Source organism: Mastigoproctus giganteus, chromosome 3 (genome assembly GCF_048544385.1).
Source record: "Mastigoproctus giganteus isolate SK-2022 chromosome 3, ASM4854438v1, whole genome shotgun sequence".
Lineage (NCBI taxonomy): Eukaryota > Metazoa > Arthropoda > Arachnida > Uropygi > Thelyphonidae > Mastigoproctus > Mastigoproctus giganteus.
Window position 1 is genome coordinate 41718350 of NC_143577.1, and position 26698 is coordinate 41745047.

The window sequence follows — 26698 nt, forward strand, 5'->3', positions numbered from 1 at the left end:
TTCACTTTACAGAATGCAAATTTCCAGTTAACGTGATCTTTTTTTATGTGATAGTTAAAAATATTTGAATCATGCACTAAGCTTGCTGCATGTCGGATGGGCAATAAACAAGCATTTGCTTGCTGCCGTTTTTTTCATCAATCAATTGGAAATTGAGTGATGAAAAAAAGAAAGTCAACACTGTTCAAACGACAATATATAAATATAAAATGTAACAAATAGTTTCCTCATTGTGTATTTTATGCAATAAACATTTAATTCTATAATTATTTTCATTATCTTTTCCATGGTATACAGTTAAAAAGTTATTTAAAAGGTATTTTTAAAATTTTTTATGGACATTCCTAAAGGTCACGGACCATTTATAATTTTCCTATTGATTATTATATTCAATTAATGCATTTCCGTTTAGTGCGATATGCTCACAGGATGACTTAATCATGTTAACTAAGAACAGTCTGTATAAGGAAGCAAAGAAATTATAACTTACCATATTCCAAATTAAATCATAAAAATAAAACTTTCTACAAAAGAATATTACAACTGTAACCAAGTGTACCAGTACAGAGTTTTTTTTTTTTTTTTTATGAAAATCCCAAACACGAGAGGTATTATAGTACTTAGTAGAATGCATGGGTTGGAGGTTGAGAACACGAAAGAAAGATATTTGTTGACATTAGACTTGAACAGCTGTAGACTGTAATTTTCAGGAAATACGTATGAAGGAAGGTTGTTCCAGAAAATGGCAGTTGAATTAATAAACGAGGAAGATTAAAGGTTGGTTCTGTGAGTTTGAAGTTGGACAGTAAATGGATGTTGGCTGTTGGTGGCACGTGTTCAGACTGTTTTTAAAGAGAGAGCAGGAATTATAGAAGCCAATTCAGAAGAACAGTGCCAATGGAAATATCTGTAGAAAAAGCATGCAGCAGAAACAGTATGTCTATGAGACAGCGAGTGCAGAGACTCTGTTAGAGAGGAATCATTAATTAACCTAACTGCCCTCTTCTGAATGAAATCTAGAAGCCTGAGAGAGGTTTTGGGGACACCGCCCCAGATGTGGGAAAAATATTCCATGGTAGGGCAGATTTGCAATTTGTACAGGGTGAACAGCTGTTTTGAAGAAAAGAAACGCTGAGAGAGCAAAAGAGAAAACCAAGTTTTTTAGATGCAGAGGAATCAAATTTTGTAATGTGCTTGTGCCAAGAGAAATTAGAAGTCAGGGTAATCTCCAAAGGAGATATATCATTTTTTCTAGAAATCGGAGTGTCACCAAAGATAAGCAGAAGAATCCTTTTTGCGAGATATAAGACAAGACTGAGTTCAAGAAGGACTGAAAATCAACTAAGTTTCTTTGTCCCACTGCAGAATTACCTGGAGATTGCCATTTAAGGAATTGGTAGCAGAAATTCGAGAAGTTGAAGCTGATTGAGCAGGGTAAGGTTTCTAAAAAGGGAAAGTGTAATGCAATTTAACCCCAGGGGCTCACATCTGGTGAGTATGGGCTTGGCACACCCAGGGTCCTCAGCTGGATATCATCATTCTTCTCTTTCTTGGTTATTTCCTTCTACTTTTTTCTCTCTCTCTTTCTCTCTCTCTCTCTCTCTCTCTCTCTCTCACACACACACACACATACACAGGGTAACTCAGAAATTTTTTTGGCTGGTGCAGCATAAGCCTCAGGCTTCCTTGCACCATATGGCTAATAATAATAATAATAATAATAATGTGCTATCATCGGCAAAACTATGGATAGGATTTCCAGTCAATGGAAGAAGGTCATTAATATACAAGAGGAAAAGAGTGGGGGAAAGAACTGAACCTTGGGGGACACCGGCATTAGTGGAGAAGTTAGAAGACAGAGAGCCATCTACCATCACCCTCAGTGAGCGATCAGAGAGAAAACTGGATAACCAATTACAAAAAACAGTTGGCAAACCATAAGATGGAAGCTTGTTTAGAAGACCTTTATGCCAAACACAATCAAAAGCCTTTGAGATGTCAAGAGAAACTGTTTGCATTTTACTGAACTTTTCCATTGAATTTATCCATAAATGGGTAACATAAACCAGAATATGACCAGTGGATCGACACTGACGGAATCCATACTGGTGATCGTTGATCAGATGGAAGGTTTCTAGGTAGTTTAAGAGTTCGCAGTTAATTGATTTCTCCATTACTTTAGAAAGAGTAGAAGTAATTGCAATGGGACGATAATTGAATGGGAGGGATTTGTCACCCTTTTTAGGAACTGGCTGGATATGAGCAAATTTCAAAGCAGAAGGAAAAATACCTGTGGAATAAGAAAGTAAAAAAAAAAAAAGGCGGCAAAGAACAGGAGTAAGTTCAGGAGCACAAGTTTTGAGAACAAGCAGAAAAATACCACAGGACCTGGAGGTTTCTTAGCATCGAGATTCATCAAACTCCTTCTGACATCCTTTTGATGGAAGACCACAGGAGGCATTGAATGGAGCATGCTGGAAATAGTGGGAGGTGTTTTACCAAGATCATTAATACATGAGTTGGAAGAAAAATGGGATGCTAGCAGGTCAGCTTTATCCCTGGCTCAAGTGACAACAGAACCACACCTGGTTTTGACAGAGGTGGGAGCAGAGATGTGCAAAAGTTGCGGCCAATAACTTTGGCAAGAGACCAGAATGCTTGGCTACCATTAGGGCAAGAAGCAAGTTTTCTACTCTTAGCCTGTTCCAAATCTAGTTTGGAATGATTAATAACTGCTTTACAATAGTTGCAAGCTCTGGTGTAAGCAGAAAATGAAACTGAAGAATTGGAAACAAGCCAATTACGATATGCAACGTTCTTCTCTTGAACAGCCTTAGTACATTTATTGGAAAATCAAGGTTTAGATAAAGGACGAGATTTTAAAGTGGAGTGTGGAATAAAGGATTCCATTCCTACAAGAATAATTTCACTAACATGATCTGAGCAAACACTGACATCAAAAGTTGTGAAACAGTAATCCTACAAGGAAAAGAAATCTCGCAGGTCATCCCATTTTACATTTGTGGAATAAAGGATTCCATTCCTACAAGAATAATTTCACTAACACAATCTGAGTTGTTGTTGTTATGGAGGCTTAATCGCACATAAGCTTCTATGGCTATAATGTGCCTATTCACTTATTTTAAGAGATGAGGAATTTCCATAAAATCAAAAGAAAATATGAAATCAGAAATTATTAAAAAGTCCAGTTTGCTTGAGGAAGTCAAAAAATTCAGAAATATTTGCCTTATCACCAATGCGATTTTCAAGAGTTATTGGTTTACGATTATTTATCAGTGAGATCAAGGATGAAGCTCTGTGTTGTTTATGGTAGGGGCAGCCAATGAGAATATGTCTAACAGTCAAATTGTTAGAGCCATGTGTACACTGTGGTGGATCACCTCCTGTGAGTAAAAAAAGATGTGTCAGATGAGTATGACCTATTCTTGCCCTTGAAAGGACTACTTCTTCTTGTCTCGATGTACGGACACTGGAATGCCAAATTTTCGGATCTTGTTTAAACTGAAAGAGTTTATTATTAGTCTGAGAGTGCCAGAGTGCTGTCCATTGTGATAGGCAAGCAGCATGAACGGTTAGTACACAATCTGATGCTGGAACAGGGATATTGGTTAAATCTAAGGTAGTTGCATTTTTTGCAGCTTTATCAGCCAGTTCATTGTCTAAAATACCGGAATGGGCTGGAATCCAACAAAAAGCAACCAGTTGGTGACGTTTTTTGATTTGTAGTAACAAGCTTCTGATTTCATCTAGAACAGGGTGAACTTTATCTTCGGAATTACTTAGCGACATGATTGAGCTGAGGGAATCAGTATAAATAACAGATTTTAAAGAACAGTCAGAATAGAGATTTTCTAAAGCAAGTTTTATTGCATACAATTCAACAGAAAATATACTAAAATCTGATGGAAGGGATACTGATACAATTGTATTTGGAAACACTGCAGCTGCTCCAACATTTGAATTAGATTTAGAGCCATCTGTATAAATTTGGTAGAAATCAATATATCTTTGGTTGGTTGGTTGGTTTAATGGAAGTTTATTGGCACAAGGGCAACTAAGGCCAAATTGTGCCTGTTACAGTAATTCGGCAAATGATATATATATATTTTATTATTATTATTTTTTTTTTCCAGTCATAAGTCAGATAAGTTCATATAAATGAATTTGTTTTAAAAAATTAAATAAATCGGATAAATTTGTGTCATCATTGAGAATATGGTTCATCTCTAATGAATTGTTTTGAGTTAAAACCGATTTAAAATTTGTTAGTCGAGCAGCATGATTGTAGGGACACTCAAGGAGAATGTGTTTCACTGTAAGTAGGGCAGAACAATGACGACAGTGAGGAGGTTCATCCCCTGTCAACAAATGGAGGTGGGTCAGATGGGAATGGCCAATGCGTGTCCTTGCAAGGACAACCTCTTCTCGTCTGTTTAATCGGAAACTAGATTTCCAGTATTGTGGCTTTTGCTTTATTTGGAAAAGTTTGTTTTGGGTCTGTTGCTGCCATTCTGATGTCCAATGGTCAATACATAACTGTTTTATGAGGAGTTTACAGTCCATATAAGGAATCGAGGTAAGTGAAGACACTGGGTTGATCGGATTTCTTGCTGCTTGATCTGCTTTTTCATTTCCCTGGATTCCAGCATGCCCGGGAATCCAGCAGAATCTTACGTCTGTGTTATGCTCTGTTAGATTAATTAACTCTGCTCTGATTTCTTTCAGGATTGGGTGAGAGTTCAGACATTTATGTTGTAAAGAGGTTACTGCACTCAAGGAATCGGTATAGATTATCATCTCTTCATTAGACCTGTTTTTGACGTGTTCGATAGCCATTTTTATTGCATGAAGTTCAGCGGTGTAAATACTGCAACTTGGGAAAAGTTTTTGAGAGATTGAACAAGTGGGAAGAACTACTGCAGCGCCCACATCTGTATCAGATTTGGATCCATCAGTATATATTTGCAGGCAGTGTTTGTTTGCTGATGCATGAGCTAAATGTAGCTGCTGTATATTTTCATTGTTCAGCGCCTGTTTTCCCCATTTTCGAAAAACGTCATCACATAAAGTTTTAAAAGTGGACCATGGAGGCTCTATTTCTCCGGTATCTTGGTGGATATTGTCGAGTGGGACACTCCAATACTGAGCAACATACTTCAATCTGATTCCAGCAGGTTTATTTTCATTTGGTTTGTTCCTGTAGAGATTTATGAAAGACGGGTTAAAGAGGTAAGGACAGATAGGATGTGAGGGCATACTCCGAAGCTTTGCAGCGTACGTAAGCAGCAGCATCTGTCTCCTTAAGGATAATGGAGGTTCATGTGCGTCAATGTATAGACTATGCACGGGAGATGTTCGGAAGGCACCTAGAGCTATTCTAAGTGCATTATGTTGAATGGTATTTAGGGACTGTAATGCTGAATTTCTAGCTGAGTCATATACGGGTGCACCATAGTCTAGTCTGGATCGGATTATGGTTTTATATAAATAAAGAAGGGAGTATCGGTCAGCTCCCCATGATATTGCAGAAAGAACTTTAAGGATATTCATTTTTTTTAAACAAATAGTTCGTACATGCTGTATGTGTTTCAGAAAGTTTAATTTCTTGTCCAATATTAAACCTAGGAATTTAATATTGTCATTGACTGGAATAGCATGATTTCCCAGGCGCAATTCAGGATCAGGGTGCAGTTTTCGTTTCTTGCAGAAGTGTATAGCAAACGTTTTCTGAGGAGATAGTCGGTAGCCATTTTGTAACATCCATGATTGCGTTTTGTTTATTGACAGTTGGAGTTTCCTTTCAATGGAGAACATATTTTGCGAGTGACTGGATATAGTGAGATCGTCAGCATAAAGGTAAGTTTCTACCGAATTCGGGATGGCTGTTGTTAGAGTGTGTATTCTAACTGCGAAGAGTGTGGCACTGAGGACTGACCCTTGTGGGACTCCTTCCTCCTGTATGCAGATTTTCGAGAATGAACTTTGAAAACGAACCTGAAAGGTTCGATATTCGAGAAAGCTGTGAATTAATGATAGTAAATGTCCCCTTAGTCCTAGGGCATGTAAGTCACGAAGGATGCCGTGATGCCACGTGGTTTCAAAAGCTTTCTCTATATCTAAGCTCACCATGACCAAATGTTCGTTCTTTATGAATGCATTTCGCACATTTGCCTCAGCCTTAACCATAAGGTCTAGGGTAGACCTGTTTTTACGAAATCCAAACTGATCATTGTTCATAGTAGTTTGAGTTTCAAGATACCAGGTAAGGCGACTATGTACCATTTTTTCCAGAGTCTTACCCAGGCAGCTAGCAAGTGAGATTGGTCTATAATTATGCAGGTCTGATTGGTCTTTTCCTGGTTTTGGAATGGGTAGAACAACAGAATGTCTCCAAGAAATTGGAAAATAATTTGCAACAAATATTCGGTTGAAAAGTTTTAGGAGAGAGTAACGAGTTCCCTCATTTAGATTCTTTAACATTAGGTAGTATATGCCATCTGGACCAGGTGCACTATTGGCTGAATTTTTTAAGGATTCTTCTAATTCATACATGGTTAGTGGTTTATTATAAGAGAGGGCTGACTTCGTTCCGAAATTTATTTTATATTTTTCAGTTATTGTTTTGGCTTTTAGGAAAGTTGGATCATATGCGGTTGAGGCAGAATGGTGAGCAAAAGATTCCGCGAGGATGTTTGCAATATCCTCTGGAAGGGTTATCTCTTGTCCTTTATAGATGATGATTGGGGAAGGAATTGATGGAAACTTACCAGTAAGGCATCTTATTTTCCGCCAGATTAGTCCTGCACTTGTGTCTTTAGTGACAGATGAAGCAAAACGAATAAGATTCCTTTTTAGCTTTTCGCCGGGTGTAGCGAGCATGGGCTTTTAGTTTCTTGTATATAATGGTTGGATTCTTTCGAAACTGATTCCACGCCTTGTTCTTCTCTCTCTTAGCAGTGTTATATGCTGAATTCCACCAATAGTTTTTGTGTTTCAATCCTTTATTTGAAGTTTGAGGAATGGTAGTAGCAGCAGCTGTCAACATTTGTTCTGTGATATGTTTAACAGCGTTATCGATGGAGTGATGTTGGATAATATCATCCTCTAGTGTAATACTAGATGCATATTTATTCCAGTCAGCTTTTGAGAATTTCCATTTAGATCGATTGCTTACTGGTAAGTTTGTCCTTGTGCAGAGCTTACAGATTATAGGGAAATGATCACTATTTAATGGGTTCTCTGAGACTCTCCAATCGAAGTCTGGAAATAATGTGGGTGAGCATATCGACAGGTCTATAGCAGAGGTTGAGCCTGTTGGGAAATGGACATAGGTGTGGGAGCCTGTGTTAAACAGAGTGAGATTATTCTTTACAAGAAAAGCCTCTATTGTGCGTCCCCGATTGTCTGTCTGTCTGCAAAGATCCCCATAACTGGTGACGCGCATTAAAATCGCCCAACAGGCAGAACGGAGAGGGTAGTTGTAGGATAAGGTAATTTAGTTCAGTTATCGAGCAGTTCTGATTTGGTAAGATATATATTGATACAAGTGTAAGCGTTTTACCAAGAGCAAGGTGTACTGCAACAACTTCTAAAGTGGTTTGTAGGGGTATACGTCTGGAAGGGATTTTACTATCAATCAGTATAGCTACACCACCATGTGGAGAGATCCTGTCATGCCTGAAAATTGTATAATTTTTAACTGACAGTGTCACTTGCGGAGAAAGATTTGTTTCTTGTAGACAGATGCCTACTGGATGATGCTGATTTATCAAATCGTGAATATCGTCTATGTTGCTACGGAGGCCTTTACAATTCCATTGAATTAACTGATCCATTATTTAGTTTTTGAAGTAGGTGTTTCTGACTGTTTTTTGGATCCAATCTGTTTATGGCGTTACAATTTTATTTTATCTTTTCTCGGAAAAGTGGGTCGTGCAGTGTCCATGTCTTCTTCAGCATGTATTTCTAAAACTGTTTCATTGTTATGAATTTTGTCATCAATTTCCATATCTCCGGTTAGAATCTTTTGAGGTTTAATATTTCTCCTACTCTCAGTATCTGAGTGTGATGGAGTAATAGTTGGTGGTACAGTGACTGGGGTATTATTTGTTTGGTCTTTTACATGTTCTTTAGGGGACTCCAGCGGACTCGCTAGGATGGCTCGTGCCCAGTCGGAAATGGATGTAGCTGGTGGTATGGACACTTCAGTTTGAGTTCCTTCCGATTTGTGTTTTTGTGTTGCGGCTGCATATGTGAGTTTGGGTAGTGAGAGTAAAACTTGTTTCCTTGCTTCTTGGTAAGTCACTTTGTTTTCTATTTTGTACTTTTGAATCTTCTTTCCAGTTTTCCAGGTTTCACAGATTTTCGAGTAAGCTGGATGGTTACCTTTACAGTTTGGACATACTGATGTTTGTGCTGGGCAGTCTGTTTGTGTGTGTTCCTTAGATCCACAGTTGGGGCATACTGAAACCCCTCTACACACTGTTTGAGCATGGCCAAATTTTTGGCACTTGAAGCGCCTGAGAGGATTGGGGATATAAGGTCGAATATGGCAGTTCAGATATCCAGCCTTAACTGTAGTTGGAAGGATTGGTGTCGAAAAGGTCAGTATAACACCGCGAGTGGGAACTAATTCACCGTCTTTCTTGATTTTAATTCGCTTTGCCTGTACAACTTTTTGGTCTTCTAGCTCTTGGACTAATTCCTCTTCGGTAACATTTATTAAGTCCCATTCAGACAGCACTCCTTTGGATGAATTTAAGGTGGAATGTGGAGTTACTGTGACAGGAATATTCGCGAATTTTGAAATTCTTTGCAGGGCTTCAGAGTGCCTGCTATTCATTGTCTCTATAAGTAGATCTCCAGAGCGGAGTCTTTTCACCATTTTAGGTGGCCCAGCAGCATTCTCGAGACATTTCTGGATAAGAAATGGAGAAAGTGATTGTCAAAGTCAGTTTGGTCTGTCCTTGAATAAGTTGAGGCATGAGGCTCAACAGATGGATTACGGACTTCGTGATCCATGTTTGCTCCTTTTAGCCCTTGGCAGAGAACCTTTTCTGCCAAGGTTACCGGCCCCGCCACGGGGAGGCAGGAGCAGTGCCGCTAGAGTGACCAAGCGGTATAAGTTAGTTTGTTAGTTTTAAGGAAAAGAAAAGAAAGGTGGTTTTCCTTTCTTAAACTTACTTACAGATCGTAAGAATAAGTTAATGGTAAATTACCTTAAACGTAAGAAAAACTTTTGAAAATTAACAAGATCTGTCACACTGAGAAGACGCTCTGTAAATCGCTCAAAGAATCGCTCGATCACAATAACGCTTGGCACCCGGGGCCCACGATCTGAGCAAACACTGACATCAAAAGTTGTGAAACAGTAATCCTACAAGGAAAAGAAGAAAAGAAATCTCGCAGGTCATCCCATTTTACATTCTTGTAATGCCAAACAACATGAGATTGGGAATAGCCATGTGATAAATGCTCCACTGGAGAAGAGACAATCACCAAATTGTGATCTGAGGTGCCTAAAGGACCACTCACTTTGACCATTTACTTAGAAGGGTTGTTTGTGAGAAAAAGATCTAGCGTGTTGGCTACATGGTTAGGATTGTCCGGTATTCTTGTAGGTAAATGAACAATCTGTGCAAGGTAATTAGTAATTGCAAAAGCTTCAGCATCTTGACCAGCTGGGTCAGTGTGACTAGAAAGTTGTGGAGTTGTGAACATTAAAATCACCAAGGAAAATCACCTTCCTGTTAGGAAAGTTGGACTGGAGAAAGTCAAGTTGCAAAGAGAGGAAGTCGAAGAGCTCCAATTGATTAGTGGAGTTGGGAGAACAGTAGAGACAACAGATGAATTTGACAGAATGAGGTGGAGACATTTTAAGCCAGAGAAGATCAAAAAGAGGAGATTCAAATTACCAAGTTTTTGACAGGGAATATCGGAACGGACATATGCACAAGTACCACCTTTGAGGCGAAAGGAATCATATAACGAATAATTTGGGCAACTGAGATGAGCAGTAGTTCAATCAACCGATAACTGAGATTCTGTCAGAAAAAGTACAAGGGGTTTGGCATACTGTAAGTGAAAATGGACATTGTTGAGATTGGAATTGAGACCACATATAGTTGTGAAATGAACTTGGAAGTGTTTGGTAGGGTTAGATCTTTTCGCAGATAGGCTTATTCTATTTGTTTGACAATTCATGGTGTATTCAATGGAAATTGAAACAGTGGGGGGTAACATGCTGTATGAAGTAATGAAATTTTTCGATACAGCATACACATGGTAAGAATATACCCAGATCCTTCATATAACGTGGCCTTGACAATGCCCCCCGCATATACACTATTTGGACTCCCTCCAGTCACTATCTGGCAGAGAAGAGGTAGCAAGATTATACACTAGCTGATCCGGAAGCCTCCTAAAGAGTTACCAATAGGTTCGGTCCAGTGTGCTAACTAGCAGCTGGCCTGCGAACACCGTTTCAGAGCTGTACCCTCGAAATGTAAGGAAGATTGGATCTTGCCATGATGTTCACCATAACCTCAAAAGTTATCAGTCATACTGCATGATGGAAGAGATGGGGAAGGAACTTAGCTCTGGAGACTAAACATGGATTCTACCACTTCAAGCTGCCAATAAACAAAGTGGTGGTATTGAACCGCTTGATAAGGGTCATCTACCACCTAGTATTGCCTGGTAACACAGAGGGGCGGCATTCCTCCATGTGTAGTGGGTGCCACACCTCGACCCCTGCTTATGTTGGTTTACACCTGGTGGTCACCCTCAGTATGCTTGTGCATGAAGGTTAAACCCATGATTACTAACAGTCCCACCATCATGAAGGTGCAAGCAGAGGATTTGGCTGTCTCAGACCATCTGGACTTCGCTGAAATTAGGTCCACTTGACTTGATTGTCAGCCGAATATCAGTTCCATCAGCATTTTAAACTCCTGGGTAGCACATACAGCTTGTCTGGCATATCTGAGAGAATGCCTGTGATAACCTCAAGGACCCCAAGAGTTATTCACACTGCAAATTCAAATCCACAAGACCATAAAATATGGTAACATTATTGTGTTCCTGCCTTGTAAAAGTCAAGTCAATTGTAAAAGTCATCTATTCATATGAAAGAATGTGACCATTCCAGAGCATAAACAGAAAATTTATACATCCCCATTGCTATTCTTCAACTGATAAACATAGTATATAGTTCAGATGGATGTATTCTTGTATCTTTCACTAATTAAACATTTCACTTTTAACAATGGAGATTTTATGCCTATATTTAATTTATAAAATAAGAAAAAAGAAAAAGTACTTTAGCAGGAAGCCACTTGGTTCCAGTACTCCAAGAAAAATTATTTTATATATGGTATTCAGGATTTTTCACTCTGATCTAAAATATTAATGATGATATCTGCTAAGAAATTTCTAGTTTCTTTATTTAAATATAAGTTGTTGGTGACAATTTTCTGTCACCAACAACTTATATTTGTTGGTGACAGAAAATTGCAGAGAAATAAAACAGAGAAAAGTTTACATCTTGATGTTTATTAATGTAATAATCAAATTTCAATGACTTTTCACTTTACTACTTAATTTTTTCATAATACTTTAAGACTATCTATATAACACTGTACTTAGTAAAAGAATTCAGCAAACAACAATTTCACATTTAAAATGAAGATTCTCTGAATTAACTAATATCTGAGTGATTATTTAATATTTTTATATGTAAAGAATTTGTAGGGTAGATAAAAAAAAAGAAAAAATTCACAACATTATCCAGTTATATCAAAATTACTTACTATGTACATCAATGTTAAAGTGTTTTTCATCTTGTCCTACAGTACTTGTAGCAACACAAGTGTATTTTCCAGCATCTCCCACTCTGGCATGTTGAATATACAGCTCTGAGCCATCTTTAATTATTTGAATATTTGGATCTGCATATGGACTGATAAGTTCACCATTTTTCATCCAGGAAATGAGTGGCTTGGGATTTCCTGATGCCAAGCAATGAATACTCATTGGTCTACTCAGTTTAGCTATAGAATTTCCATTAAGTTCACTAGATATTTTTGGAGGTACTGATAATAAAAACAAGAAATGTTAATGAATTATATATTAAATAAATAGTATTAAATTAAGATAATAAAAGTACAATATAATAATATTTATAGCTAATCAATGAAGACACCCTTATTGCTTTCTTCCATTATATTCCAGTATATCTGAATGATGAATGTTGAATGCAAATTATTGAATGATAAAATTATAAATTTGTAACCATTACAGAAACTAACATAAGAAATTATCAGTTAAGTTGCTCAAGTATTTTTTAACATTTCAAACCAAATCTGAAAATCAGAAAATTCTGTTCTTGCATTATGCAGGATGATGAAGGTTTCAACTTAGAGCCATGAAAGCTTAACTGTGCTTCAATCATCCTGAAATAAGCCACAGTAACATATTATATAGTTGCTTTGAAATGCCGGTATGCTTGTATTGCTATAATTAATTTATGACATGGGGAAGTCTGCTAAAATGTAATGGGATTTGATATTGCCTGCTACTGTTCATGAACAAGATTAGTAACTTATTGATAAGTGAGAGTATTCATAGTTTTTAAATATCATAGTTCCCACACACATTACACTGAACTAATGCATTGACAAAACACCCTAAACACAACTTTCAGATTGTCACACTTGTAAACAACATCAAAACAGTGACTTTTATCCATTTCAATTTGATAAGGAGGGGGGGGAACAAAATAATTCAAATACATTCATTATTTTAAAGGACAATGATATGCTATTATTGATATGCAATGATATGCTATTATTGCTAAATTAATTAATCAATATATGCCAAATTAATTCAATCACCAAGTATTTATTCCTTTGATAAAGAAGGCATGTGCATTATATTCCAGAGGCAAGGATGACAATAAGAATCACTTGCTATTCATATGAAAGAATGTTATGAACATATGCAGACATTTTTAAATTTTGCATACATTAACTGATTTAGATTAATTTATTTAGCATGTATTAATTTATTTAACATATATTAATTAATTTAGCATACATATATTAATATCAATGGGTCAATTACCATGTGAAGCACATAATGGTCAAAACATTGCCATAGCTGGCTATCTTCCTGATTGTCGTATGTTAGTTTTTATCTGTTTTATTTGTTCTCTGGCATGCTATAGAAACATAGATAACTATTTAATGTTGTGATAAGGTCTTGAAAGTAAGTAAATAATTCTGAATTTGGGTGTGTGTGTGCGTGTGTGCGTGTGCGCGCGTGTGTGTGTGCGCATGCGTGCATGTGTGTGTGTGTGCACGTGCGTGCATGTGTGTGTGTGTGTGTGTGTGTGTGCGTGTGTGTGTGTGTGTGTGTGGTAAAAGTTAATTAACTTTTAAATCCTACAGACAAGTGTTTATTATTTGATAGAGAAGTCACATGCATTATATTTCAGAGGCAAGGTTTCATATGAACTGCATGTGATCAGAATCATATATTATTCATACGAAAGTATGTTATTAAAATTACACAGGTATTTTTATAAAGTATTTATTATGATAAATACTTGTGCAATATTTTTGGTGACCCAAGTGTGAGAACATTTCTTCTTGACATGCTACATGAAATAGTGGCTTTTTGTGCAAGGAAAAAGCATTATATATGATGCAGTTCAAGAATAGCCTGTTAGATAGAGCTTAATTTCAGGGTAGAAAAATGAGAGGTTGAATAAACCTCTCACATACAGAAAAAATGATTTCTGCCACCACTCCATATTAAATTTAATGAAACGTTTGGAAATGCTATGAATAAAAACAGTGATGAATAACAACAGTGATAAATAAAGTGAAAATGGAACCATACAGGAATTTCAATAGCAGGGACAAGGTGATGATTATTGCATTATATAAAGCAATGATTTGGATGCATCTTGAGTACTGTCTACAGGACTCGAAGATTCATTTCAGGAAAGATGTGGAACTGCTCAAACAGGTGCAGAGAAGGGAAACAAGATTGGTCAAGGACATAAAAGGGTATTCTTATCATGAAAGACTTCAGTTTTATAACCTAAATACTGATAGCATCCTTATTCTTTCTCAGTAAAGGAAAATAAACTTCAACTCAGTTATTTAAACTAAAAAAATAATAGTTGCAGGATAGAAATATAAAAATAATAGTTGCAGGATTTAAAAGATATAAAAGATTTAAAAGATATAAAAATAATAGTTGCAGGATTTAAGTGTAGGAGACCTGAGGATATGCTTAACAATTACAGTGTACTGTTAAGAAAAAAGTTGCATGTTAGGATTAGATTTGAAAGTGTCTACAATTCTGTCAGACATGACAGGAGGGAGTATTACAAGAGTTTGTCAATCAATTATCTAATCTTTTTCAGTATGGTCTATGACTGTTAACAGGAGAGATTAATTTTACAAGGATGGTGTATTATTATTATTATTAGCCATAGTGCAAGGAAGCCTGAGGCTTTTGCTGCAACAGCCAAAAACAAAAAAAATTCTAACTTACCCTGAGAGAGAGAGAGAGAGAGAGAGAGAGAGAGAGAGAGAGAGAGAGAGAGAGAGAAGTAGAAGGGAATCACCAAGGAAGAGAAGAATGATGATATCCAGCTCAGGACCCTGGGTGTGCCAATCCCATACTCACCAGATGTGAGCCCCTGGGGTTATATATATTTAAATATATGGGTATATCAATTATTGATACTATTGAGACAGTGTTAGGTCAGCTGGAAAACTGCTAGCTTGGTTGGGTGGTGGAATTTGTCTGTACACTAATACTTGAATTATAGCAAACTAATTTTATGAGGTTTTTTGAAATAGTGATTAGGTGATCAAATGCAGACTTTGTAGGGTTATCAAAGACATAGTGCTACTTACACATAAGGATAAGGAATTTGAATATTATGAGTAAATTATCACACAGAAAAGACATAGTGTTGATTGCCAAGTGGCACTGGGAAACCCCCCAAACACAGAAAGGACAAATGTGTCATGTATTCTTTTTTGCAGTTTCCAGGGTTACCCCATTCATTGCTGATAGCCTCTGCACTTGCCATAAAACCAATGCCAGCTGTGAGGGTGAAGTGCAGGTTTGTGTTAATGTGGTGTATGGTTGTGTTCCATTGTTGGCCAGTTTCTGGCATTTTACAGCCAAGGGGCCACAGGCACCTGTCTACTCATCCCCTGACTAGTAGCTGGAAGGGTCCATTGCCCTGTGGGTACATGATGACCATGAAGGGATGCAGATGGTCAGCAAGGATGGACACATAATCTGGACCATTCAGAGATGCATCTAGATGTACCAGAAGTCCCAACGTGTGCCAGATGAACACACCCCCAGACCATTACCGACCATCCACCTGCCTGAACAGTTCCGTTTTGACATGACGGGTGCATAGCTTCATGCAGTTTCCAGATACATACTCTCCTGTCCCTTCAAAATAACTGGAAACAGGACTCATCAAAACAGGAGACCCATCTCCAATCATCCAAGGTCCAGTGCTAATGTTCTTCACCCAGTTGTGGCATAGAGTCCTGTGTCATGGTGTTATCAATGGGACTCAAGTGGGCAGGCGGCTCCTATAATCTATTGCAGCTAATGATCACCTGATGGCCTTGGTGGAGACGCTTCTGACACCTACCTCTTTGAAGTCGGCAGTGATTTGTGCCACTGTTGGTCTCCGATTGGCTGAAACAATGTGAGACAGATGTCGAAGGCCATATTCATCCACCACCTTTCTCCACCCACAGCACTGTCCACCATGAGATGTTATTTTAGAAACTGCATATTCCCGATACACTCTTGATATTTTCAAATGAGGATAGTACAATTTCTGTACCACCTCTGTGATAGAGTGACCCATGCACTGGGCACCCACTATCATCCCTCTTTCAAAGTCGGTTAACCCACTATGTTTATCCATACTAACATCAAATTACCGTCCACGTGAATGCAGTGTACCTATATACCTGCCAAGTGGTGGATTCTTCCAGTGCCCAGGAACGAGATATCCCATGAATTCTTCCAGTGCCCAGGAACGAGATATCCCATGAATTCTGTCCTTTCAGTGTATATAAAGAAAAAAAATAAGATGTGCCAAGATGAACAGCAAACTGGGATGTAGAGTACTGAAGAGATTAAAGAAACCTCATAAGCAAAATGCTAGACTGGAAATTATTATGAACAGCTATTGAATGAAGGAAGAGAGGAATTTTGAGCTGAAACAGAGATAGTTGTCATGAAAAGAGGATTGAACATCAGAATTAAGGAAATGGAACTGGAAATAAAAATGGCAAAAAATGGAAAAGCACCAGGTCCAGGTGGAATTAAAATGGAGCTGCTTAAATATGGAGGTCAAAAAGTTATAACTCTATTAACTCAACTATTCAACAAATTATGTGATGGCAATGAAATACCATATGAGATGATAATCGGATACAGGTAGTTGTCGACTTGCGACCATGTTAGGTTCCGACCAACCAGTCGTAAAGCGATCTGGACGTAAGTCAGACCAGTTTAGGTAAATCAGACACTGTGTATAACACAATTGGTTTACTATTTACAAAGATATCAAATACTGTATAAAATCTAAAAAATATTTTAGCTTAAAGAACTAAACAAAACATATGTAGAAAATAGATAAGAAATATTTTACTGACCACTCGTGCTTGGCTGCGGGTCATAAGTGCTGCCACTTGATGTAGTGGGAATTGTTTTTCTCATAAACATGTTGATTTTTGTCTGAATTGTTTGTTTCCTTTTCTGCTCGTAAATTTCACAGTATGGCCGAAAAGCATCTTGTACCATTCGTTCAATCCCTGCAAATCATTCGATGTTTGGATCCATTTCCTCAAAATGTGTAAGAAGTTTATTTAGTAGAGAAAAACCTTCAGATAACCCTCTAGTGGTGAATTTTCTTTCTGGTTCTTCCTCATCTTCATTTTTCTCTTCTTCTATCCTTTCTTCTTCAGCCATTCTTTCTTCTTCCAAAGTGATAAGTTCTTCATTTGTAAGTTCTCCAGATTCTTGCTCTAGCAGAGTTACTCTACATCTTCAACTTCAATCTCTAAAGAAAATCCATTTGCCAGTGTTACAATATTTTCCGTAACCATTTCAAGTTCATGTTCACTAATAAATTCATCAATAGTATTAACAAAACGCTGGACACAGTTTTTCCAGATTCCATTCATGCATTTCTTTGTCACAGCCTCCCATGCGGCCGCAATATTTTTGATGCATTTATAAATATCGTACTGTTTCCAAAACTCTTGGAAAGATAGTTCTGGGTCGGCATCTGTTTCGGCTATAGCTTGGGTGAAAGTGGTTCGAAGATAGTGCGCCTTAAATGTGGCAATCACCCCTTGGTCCATAGGCTGAATGAGTGGAGTTGTATTTGGCGGCAAATAAACAACTTTTACATCTGGATGGAGGTGGTCTAGGTGAGGTGGATTGGCCAGGTGCATTATCTAAGATTAATACAATTTTGAAAGGAATTTCTTTCTCGAAGCAATATTCACGAACTTGAGGTACAAAACAATTTAGAAACCAGTCTTCAAACAATGATTGAGTCATCCAGGCTTTTCGGTTTGAACGGAAGTATACAGGCAGAGTGTGCTTGTTTACATTCTTCAATGCACAGGGATTTTCAAAATGATAAATTAAAACAGGCTTCAGTTTAAAACCTGCAATGTTCCCGCCAAGGAGCAAAGTCAGCCTATCTTTAAGTGCCTTAAAACCAGGCATGCTTTTGGCCTCTTGGTGAATGTAAGTGCATTCTGGTATCTTTTTCCACACCAATCCAGTCTCATCCACTTTGAAAAGCTGCTCTTTTTGATAATTATTTATCTTCCGTAATTATTTCATCCAGACTTTTAACAAACTCTTGAGCTCCTTCCACATCTGCACTTGCTGATTCTCTAGTGACTCGAACCCTATGAAGGTTGAATCTTCTTTTGAACCATCCTGTACATGCTATAAATGGCTGAGTGTAATCTTTTCCGGCATGTTTCTTCAGCGTCTGAAAGAGACTTCTAGCCTTCGACTGCACTGTAAGAAGGCTTAAGGGTGTTCGCTTCTGTATCTGATCTTCCATCCAAAGAAACAATAATTTTTCCATTTCATGGATGGGCTCTGTATGTTGTTTCATTATCACTGTTGCTCGCACGGGTGCTGAACCTTTAACAACTTCACGAATCCTTTCTTTGTCTTTCGAAATCGTTGACACTGTAGAATGAGATAACTTAAAATCACGTGTGATCGCGTTCACCTTCTTTCCTTCTTCATGCTGCTTGATCATTTTCAATTTTGTGTCTAAATCAATGGCCTTTCTTTCTTTCTTGACAGGTCTAGGAGTAGACAAAGGCACTTTCCTCTTGGTTGACAAGTTTAGGGGTTTTAAAAAAATGCTAATTTTAACACAAATATAACTGAACCAAAAATAGTGAACGTAATGTATGCAAACAGAGATCGAGACGCATGAATCATGACATACATACATCGGTAAGATGTTCTGTTTGACTGTGATGGCAAAGCTGACTAAACAGATTAAGACTAGCTTATTCGCAGCAAACACATGTTACTGGGCAGTGGGCTGACGCTACATGCACAACCATTCCCATTAAGCTTCGGGGACCACACAGATATGGCGTGTGAGTGTAGTATAAAAATCTGAGAGCACTGCATTAAGAGAGGGTTGACGTGCGTATAGCATTCTTCCTAGCAACAATCTTGTATGTATGCTCAGTTCAGACTGAAATGTGGTGTGAGATGCAGTAGCAGTCATAAGTCGATCAGTCGTAAAGCGCATAGGTCGTAAGTCGATGACTACCTGTACATTACATCAATTTTTAAGAAAGGTGACAGAAGAAGATGCTTCAACTATAGAGGAATTTGCATTATGAGCTCTATTGCTAAACTATCTGGGAAAGTGATAAAATCAAAACTGGAACAAGAGATTATAATTTCTAAGGAACAATGTGGCTTTTCAACTGGATGCTCATGTATAGACCATTTATTCACTGTTAAGCAAATTCTGGAAAAATGTCAGGCTACAAACCAGGATGTAGGAATGCTGTTCATAGACTTAGAGAAAGCACACAACAATGTGCCAAGAAATCTTCTGTGGAAGGCTATGGAAACTGTCAATAAGCCAGCCATTAATTGATATAATTAGAAGAATCTACAAGAATAATAAATGCTGTATTAAAATTGGTACAAATTATCAAGAAAATTTAAGATGTCAAAAGGACTACTCAGTGGATGCTGTTTGTTGCCTACTTTGTTTAAGCTATACCTGGAAGTTGTTCTTAGACTGTGGTCACAGACGTGCAGTACCTTTACAATCTACTGTTTGCAGACAACCAAGTTGTGGCAGCACAGGATGATGATGATGATGCAAATTATATGGTAGGAAGTTACTAGAAGAATATAAAACATGGAGACTGACAGTAAATTTTAATAAGACAGAGTACATGAATCGAAGTGAGGATGTTCTGGATTTAGATGGAATACAGGTGAAAACTGTACAGCAATTTAAATACTTAGGTGCAGTTATTCAGGCTGTGGATCATCTGCGCAGGAAATTGAGAGAAGACTAGGTGAAGGTAGAAAGGTCATAGGAATGCTCAATTCTGTGCTATGGAATAAAAATATTATTAACAAAACTAAACATCAAATATATAATGCAATATTATAAAGTGTTTTATTATATAGATGTGAGACTTGAACCTTAAATGAAAAAATAAACAAATAAACTATTGGCTGTTGAGATGAATTTATGGCAAAGATCGGCAAGAAAGTCTAGGACTGAAAAAGTAAGAAATTATGTGATAAGGAATACAATGAACATACAAAAAACCATCATTGATAAAATAGAAGAGAAAACATTGGAGTGGTTTGGCCATGTGAAGAGAATGGAGGATGACAGATTGCTCAGACGAGCCATGGAGAAGAAAAAAGAAAGACCAAGAAGGACGTGCATAGGGGTGTGAGAGCAGCTATGAATAGAAGAGGGCTGGTGGATGGAGATTGGGAAGATAAAGGAAAATGGGAAAAAAAGAACAAAGGAATGATTTTTTTATGTCATGTTGAGGAGAACCATTGTAATAACGGAATAAATCCTAAGAATAAATATCTTGGTAAAACCTTTCATCGTGTTCACTAGAGAGTGCACCCACATGTTCAGGAAAAAGTGTAAATGGGAATGTAGGAAATGAAGCTTCAAGGACATGTTGCATCCAAACTCTCTGTACATTAATATTAGCTTGTCTGCAATTTCACTAAAATTTTGTGATTTCTCATTGCCTAAAAAGTTGAGGTAGATATTTTTGAATGCCCCCCAGGCTCTTATTTCTGTAGCATTTAATTTTTTTACTGAATTCCTCATCTTGGATTAGCAGTCTGATTTGAGGACCCACAAAAATTTCCTCTTTTAGCTTGGCCTCGCTGATTCGAGTAAACATTTGCCTCAAACAGGAAAATCCTTCTCATTTTTTTCCCATCGCTTTCACAATTATTTTTATCGAATCTAGATTGATGTGCAATTGAGGTAAATAGATTTTTGATTTATCCACCAAAGGAGGATGTGCAACAGTTTTCTGTCCTGGTGTAGTTTCTGAACAGTCTTGGCTTTTTTTTTTATTCTGTAGTGGCATATTCTTTGCTCAGCTGTCCCACTCACATAAAAAGCAGCAGTATTTATTGTATCCATCTTGCAACCCAGTCAGAAAAGCGACCACTTTTAGTTTTACACTGATATTCCATTTGTATTCTTTATAGCATATTTTTTGCAAAAGAACCTGTAGGTTCTCGTATGTGTCCTTCATGTGAACTGCATGGACCAATGGCATAGATGGATACTTATTTCCATTATGGAGTAAAACCACTTTCAAACTGACCTTGGATGAATCAATGAAAAGTCCCAACTGCTTGGGTACATGCTCCAGGTGTAACCCTTTCATTAATTCCTGGACACTGTTACAATAAGCCAAAGCACCATCCATGGAATAATAGATCATTATGTTAGATTGCCTCTTCCTATAAAAAGACACCTTGACACCCTTTTCAAGAAAATTCCACTGCTGAAGCAGTGATCCTAGTACTGAGCCTTGGTTTTGGAGAGGTCCAAATCTCTGACCAAATTGTTCAATTCTGCCTAAGCGATTAGTTGTGGCTTTGCAGTATCAAGAGTTGAAAAGTCTGGATCTGTACTTGTTCTTGGCTTTGCATCTTCTGGAGACTCCTTTTCAATCCTGAATCAGAATCAAGTCCATAAGTTTCTAGTGACTTTGGCACTGGTTTTGTATCATTATGATAAACTGGCCTTAGAGCAGAAGGTATGTTGGGATACTCAACTTTATACTTGGATTTCTCAGAAAAACCAGAAATATAGGTCATGCAGAAGTAATAATCGTTTATGTGGTCTCGAAGTTCCCGCCATATTACTGGAACAGCAAAAGGCACTGATTTATGACTACCTCTAAGCCAGCCTGTTAATGTCCTTGAATATGAGCTTCAGGAAATCTTTGAAGCCTGTACTTCATCTTGATCTCTGACCTTACATCCAAAATAGAGTTCGCTTTTCTCACAGATTGTGACAATGGCTTCTGTTGCAACTTTAATACCACTTCTCCGCAAATGCAGCAAAAGCTATTAGGCTTATTTCTGCAAGAATGTGACATATTTCGTGTATGGTTGAGGTACGTGCTCCATAGCTGAGTGGTCAGGAGCGGGAGTGCAGTAGCACACGCTCTTTGAGTAGACCGGGGTTCAAGCCCCTGACTGCTGAATACGGTCGATCTGCCAACCCGCACTGGACTAGTGTGGCAGATTATGGTCCATTTTCCCTCAGCATAAATTGTTGAGGAGGCTTCCATCCTGCAGTGGGTTGATAATGGCTGCACTTTACTTTTTTTTTTTTTTTTTTTTTTTTACGTGCACATAAGAACAAAACTAATAAATTGTAGATTTTTATTTCTAATTTAAACACAGTTCATGATTTACACTTATGCACGCAACACTTATTTACAAACACTAATTCACTAAAACACTTGTTCATTTCATTCACCACTAGCATTCTGAAACACACTTTTTTGAAATACGAAAATGCTTGCATGGTGCAGAACCCACTCATTTATATACCATTATAGAAGGTTCTAGAAAGCTCACATTGTGAGTCTTCTCGAAACTAGAGAAATCTGTCGAAAGTTCTAGAACCTTCAAGAAACATCCCGACCTTTCTTTCACATGTAAGGATACTCTAGAATGTTCCAGAAAGTTCTTAAAAGTTGTAGAGAGCTCCTGAATGATCCAAAAAATAAAAATTAAAAAAATAAATAGACAAGATAGATGGAAAAGATGATTAAACCAACTACAGGTCTTGGTTTTTGGTCATTAACATATGCTATTTGAAAACTGAGGTCGATAAGAACTTTTTAAGGACATATCTGAGATTTTGATACGAGAATCTGTTGATATTATTTCATGGAGGAAATTGATGCTGATCAGTGTTTTCAGGTGACACAAACCTATGGTAGATATAAACTAGTCTGTAATCAAGTCACAAAAAAGGTTAAGCAGTAAAAGATGGATTACAAGAAATCTTCGGCAAAGAATGAAAAGAAAAAGAGCAAAGATTTCTTTATGTATGTAAACACTAAAAGGAAGGCATGAATCAAATTGGGTCACTCAATATCGATGGTTCACCTGTTAAATGTTTCTGCTCAGGTTGCTGACAAACTGAATGAGTATTTTGCATATACATTCTCATGTGAGGAATTCTTTAGAGAAGAGGAGGCCATATGTTTATCCAACTGTAATGGGGAGCTAAATAATTTTGTAATAAACTAAGAGCAAAGTGGAAGAGAAATTACTGCAGTTAAACATCAGAAAGGCAACTGGGGGATGGGATCTATTAGATATTAAGGAAGGCATAGAAGACAGTAAGAAAACCTCAGGCATAATTATGAGAGCATCTTTGGATTCAGGGGAGGTCTGCATGGACTGGAATGTGCAAATGTATCCCATATTTTGTGGATTAATGTTATTACTGGAGTTCCCAGGATATTGATGTTGGGCCCGTTGTTGTTTTCTACATTTATCAATAATAATGATGAAGGTACATCAGGCTGTCAGGCTTAAGTTTGTGGTTGACACAAAGGTTGGAAGCATGGATAATGGCAGTATGCTACTGCAACAGGATCTAGAAAAGTGAGGTAGATGGGCTGAGAAATGGCAAGTGGAGTTTAACATTGACAAATGTAAAGTACTGCATATGATAGTAAACCCAGAGTAACATACCAACTGCTTTGTACTACACTCAAGTTAATCAAAAATGAAAAAGAGCTGGGGCTAATTTTTGAAGTCAGATATGGATTTCTCTGAGAATTGCAAACAGGCTTCCACGACAGTTCGTGGGGTTTTGTCAATGATATAGAGGCCTCCGAAGCCGAGTGGTCAGGAGCTGGGTGCAGTAGCACACGCTATTTGAGTAGACCGGGGTTCAAGCCCCTGACTGCTAAATACAGTCGATCTGCCAACCCACACTGGACCAGTGTGGCAGATGATTATGGTCAATTTCCCTCAACATGAATTGTTCAGGAGGCTTCCATCCTGCAGTGGGTTGATGATGGCTGCAGTTTACCTTTTTTTTTTTTTTTTTATATACAGGAATTTTACTAGCAGTGATAATGAGGTGATTATATCATTATATAAGGCAGTGGTCAGGCCACATCTTGATTACTGTATACAGGTATGGAGGTGCCATTTTAGGAAGCATGTAGGGCTGGTGGAATGAGTACAGGGAGGGCAATGAGATTGGTAAGGAATGAAGGGGTACCCTTACCAAGAATGGCTTCAGTTCTACAAACTGCAGTGTCTGGAGACCAGGAACATGTGAGGTGAACTGATTGAGGTGTTTAAGGTTTTGAATAGTTTTAGCAAGCTCAATGCTGATGGGATTCCTCCTCTTGCTTAGGGTATACACACACGAGGAAGCATAAATTCAAATTGAGGAAGGATGGTTGCAGAACAGATGTGCTGAATTCTGTTTTTAGCCAGCGACTGGTTGATTGCTGGAACAGACTTCCATTTTTATTATAATTTCTTGCATGCACTGACCAAGACAAAGAACTTTAAATAAAGTGAGCGAGTACACACAGTTGAACAAAACATGTAAACTGACACAGGCACAAACACTGAAGATTTAACATATTTAATTTAGCACAAATATAGACAAAAACACATATATAGTAGCTTTTGGCTACTGTTTATAGCCTTTATCAATGGACTGAGCACCGGAAAGCAGTGGTTTTATGTGTGTGGGCAATGTTCAAGTACGTAAGCATGCGAGGACATGGAGGAGTTTGTGTGGGGGAGGCAAAAGGGTGACAAGTTGTTAAAGAAGGAGACAGCAGTCTCCGAAAGCTTCAGGTTTTATCGCTTTTAATCCAGTTTATTTTAGATAATTTATTGCTTCGGTATATTTTAAACTATATTTTTAACTTTTATCATAGTTTATTGTATCGTAATTTATTGTAATATTTTAGTCTTCCGATAGTGTATCACAGTATTTAATTATATTCTGTATATTTTATTTTTATAGTAAAAATTTTTAATTCCTTGGCTGGTGTTGGTCTTTAATTATTGCAGTATGGAATTTCCCAGCCCCATAGGCCTGTTTGAAGATATAGGCTCAACATAGTCATTAACTACTTTCAAATTCGCATCTTAATGTGCTGAATATGTAAGCTCCACAAGGATATAAGGAATACAGAATTTGAGAAAACTAAGGTGACTTCCTATGAGAACAATTGTGCACCTCTCTATTTTGCTCACTCATAACCCGAGGGGCTCAGCATGGGCTTGGGCTGGTGCAGCATAAGCCTCAGGCTTCCTTGAACCATACGGCTAATAATAATTAATAATGACTATTCTCATCAACAAGGCTGCTGCCACTAAGGAAAGCACAAGAACACGACAAATCCGCAAGCTACAAAGACTTGTCACAGAACAGGAAACCATCAACCACCAAAATTACAGCTACCACACCGATGATGATTTGTTTGTGTTAAATTTAAGCTGCTAGTTCTTGCCACAGGTGCAGCTAGATATATTAAAGCTCGGCCCAAAATTTGCCCTCACTCCTCAACAGATTCCATCACACAAACCATTTTAGGTATAGAAGCCAGCCTCTCTGAACTACCTGAAAAAATGGCAATGGAGGCAGGCTACAAGATCATCGATTTAATAAGATCAACAAAAAAGACAAAACCAAACCTCACCAAGGAACAAGTCCGTCACTTGAAACAAATACAGAACCCTGACATTATTACTGCACCTGCAGATAAAGGAGAGACATGACTGTCTTTATAGATAAACAGGACTACCAAGAGAAAGCTTTGAACATCTCAGGGATCACATGACATATGAGGTGTGCTGCCCACTGTCCCTTAACTGTCTTGAAAACAAGGTGAACTCTACTGAGGAAATGGCTTAACCAAGTAAAAATAAGCAAAATACAATACTTGAATCACCATGCCACTGGCAGCAACTGGGGCCACTTTTACGGTCTTTTGAAAATCCATAAACTGGACATCCCCCTGCACTCAATCATTTTGGGCATGGGCACCCTGAAATCATTTCAAACTCTCACGCTTCATTTGCACTCTCATCAAACCACTGGTGGGGGCAAACAGACTTCACAATCCAATCCAGCCAGGAACTCATACAGTGCTTAAGAAACCACAAAATCAGCAATCAAGACCTCCTTGTCTCCTATAATGTAACCACCTTATACACCTGCATCCTCATCTTGTGTGCTATCGACAGCGTCTGCCATTGACTTGAACGTGACCACACCTTATGTGACAAGACAAAAACTTCCATAATGGACATCTGTGAAGCAACAGATGTGAAGGACATCTATGCCTCAAAATTCCATTTTCATTTTTTTTATTTTTTTTATTTTTTTTAGAAGCATTAGCAACTAAGGCCATATTGCTCCAGGGATATGCGATGGTCACCCTGACCTTTCTGCATCCTTTGCATTTGGTGGTCACAGGCTCGAACCCCAGTCTAATCAAGAAGCATGTGCTACACACTACACAATGTGTACAAACTCAGAAAATGTGGCTATACCAAACAGAACCTCAATTACTGGGAACTGTGTACGTTACATTAAAACAACACCAGAACTTCCTCATCCAACAACCATCAACTTGATACATCCAGTTTCGCAGGCATTGCCTGCATTCCATTTTACCCTACATTATCACAGGGCATATCCAGAATTTTATGTAGCTATAACATCTGCACCATAAAAACAACTGGAAAAAAACTGCAATCCATTTTTCCCCCTCTAAAAACACCATTACCACCTCTGAAGTTGAGCAGAATCATTTACTGCATACCCTGCTGGGACTGTGATGCAAGCTACATCAGTGAAGCCATCCATCATTTGGAAGACCATCTGAGGGACCACCACATCACCATCACTAGAGGGGCGGCTTCTCCGTAGCCAGGTGGGAAGGAGCAGCAGTGCGTGGCACACGCTTCTTGATTAGACCGGGGTTCGAGCCCGTCACCACCAAATACGGAGGATGCAGAAAGGTCAAGGGAATGACCA

At 38.0% G+C, this 26698-nt stretch overlaps 1 protein-coding gene across 1 annotated transcript in view; it reads right to left on the reverse strand.

The window, feature by feature from the left end:
* LOC150087903 (hemicentin-1-like) overlaps positions 1-26698 on the reverse strand; it is a 1496027-nt gene that overhangs the window by 765221 nt on the left and 704108 nt on the right. The window contains exon 39 of the mRNA XM_090369959.1: positions 11832-12113. Within this exon, the coding sequence (XP_090226085.1) occupies positions 11832-12113 (282 nt within the window). The remainder of the gene's footprint in view (positions 1-11831; positions 12114-26698) is intronic.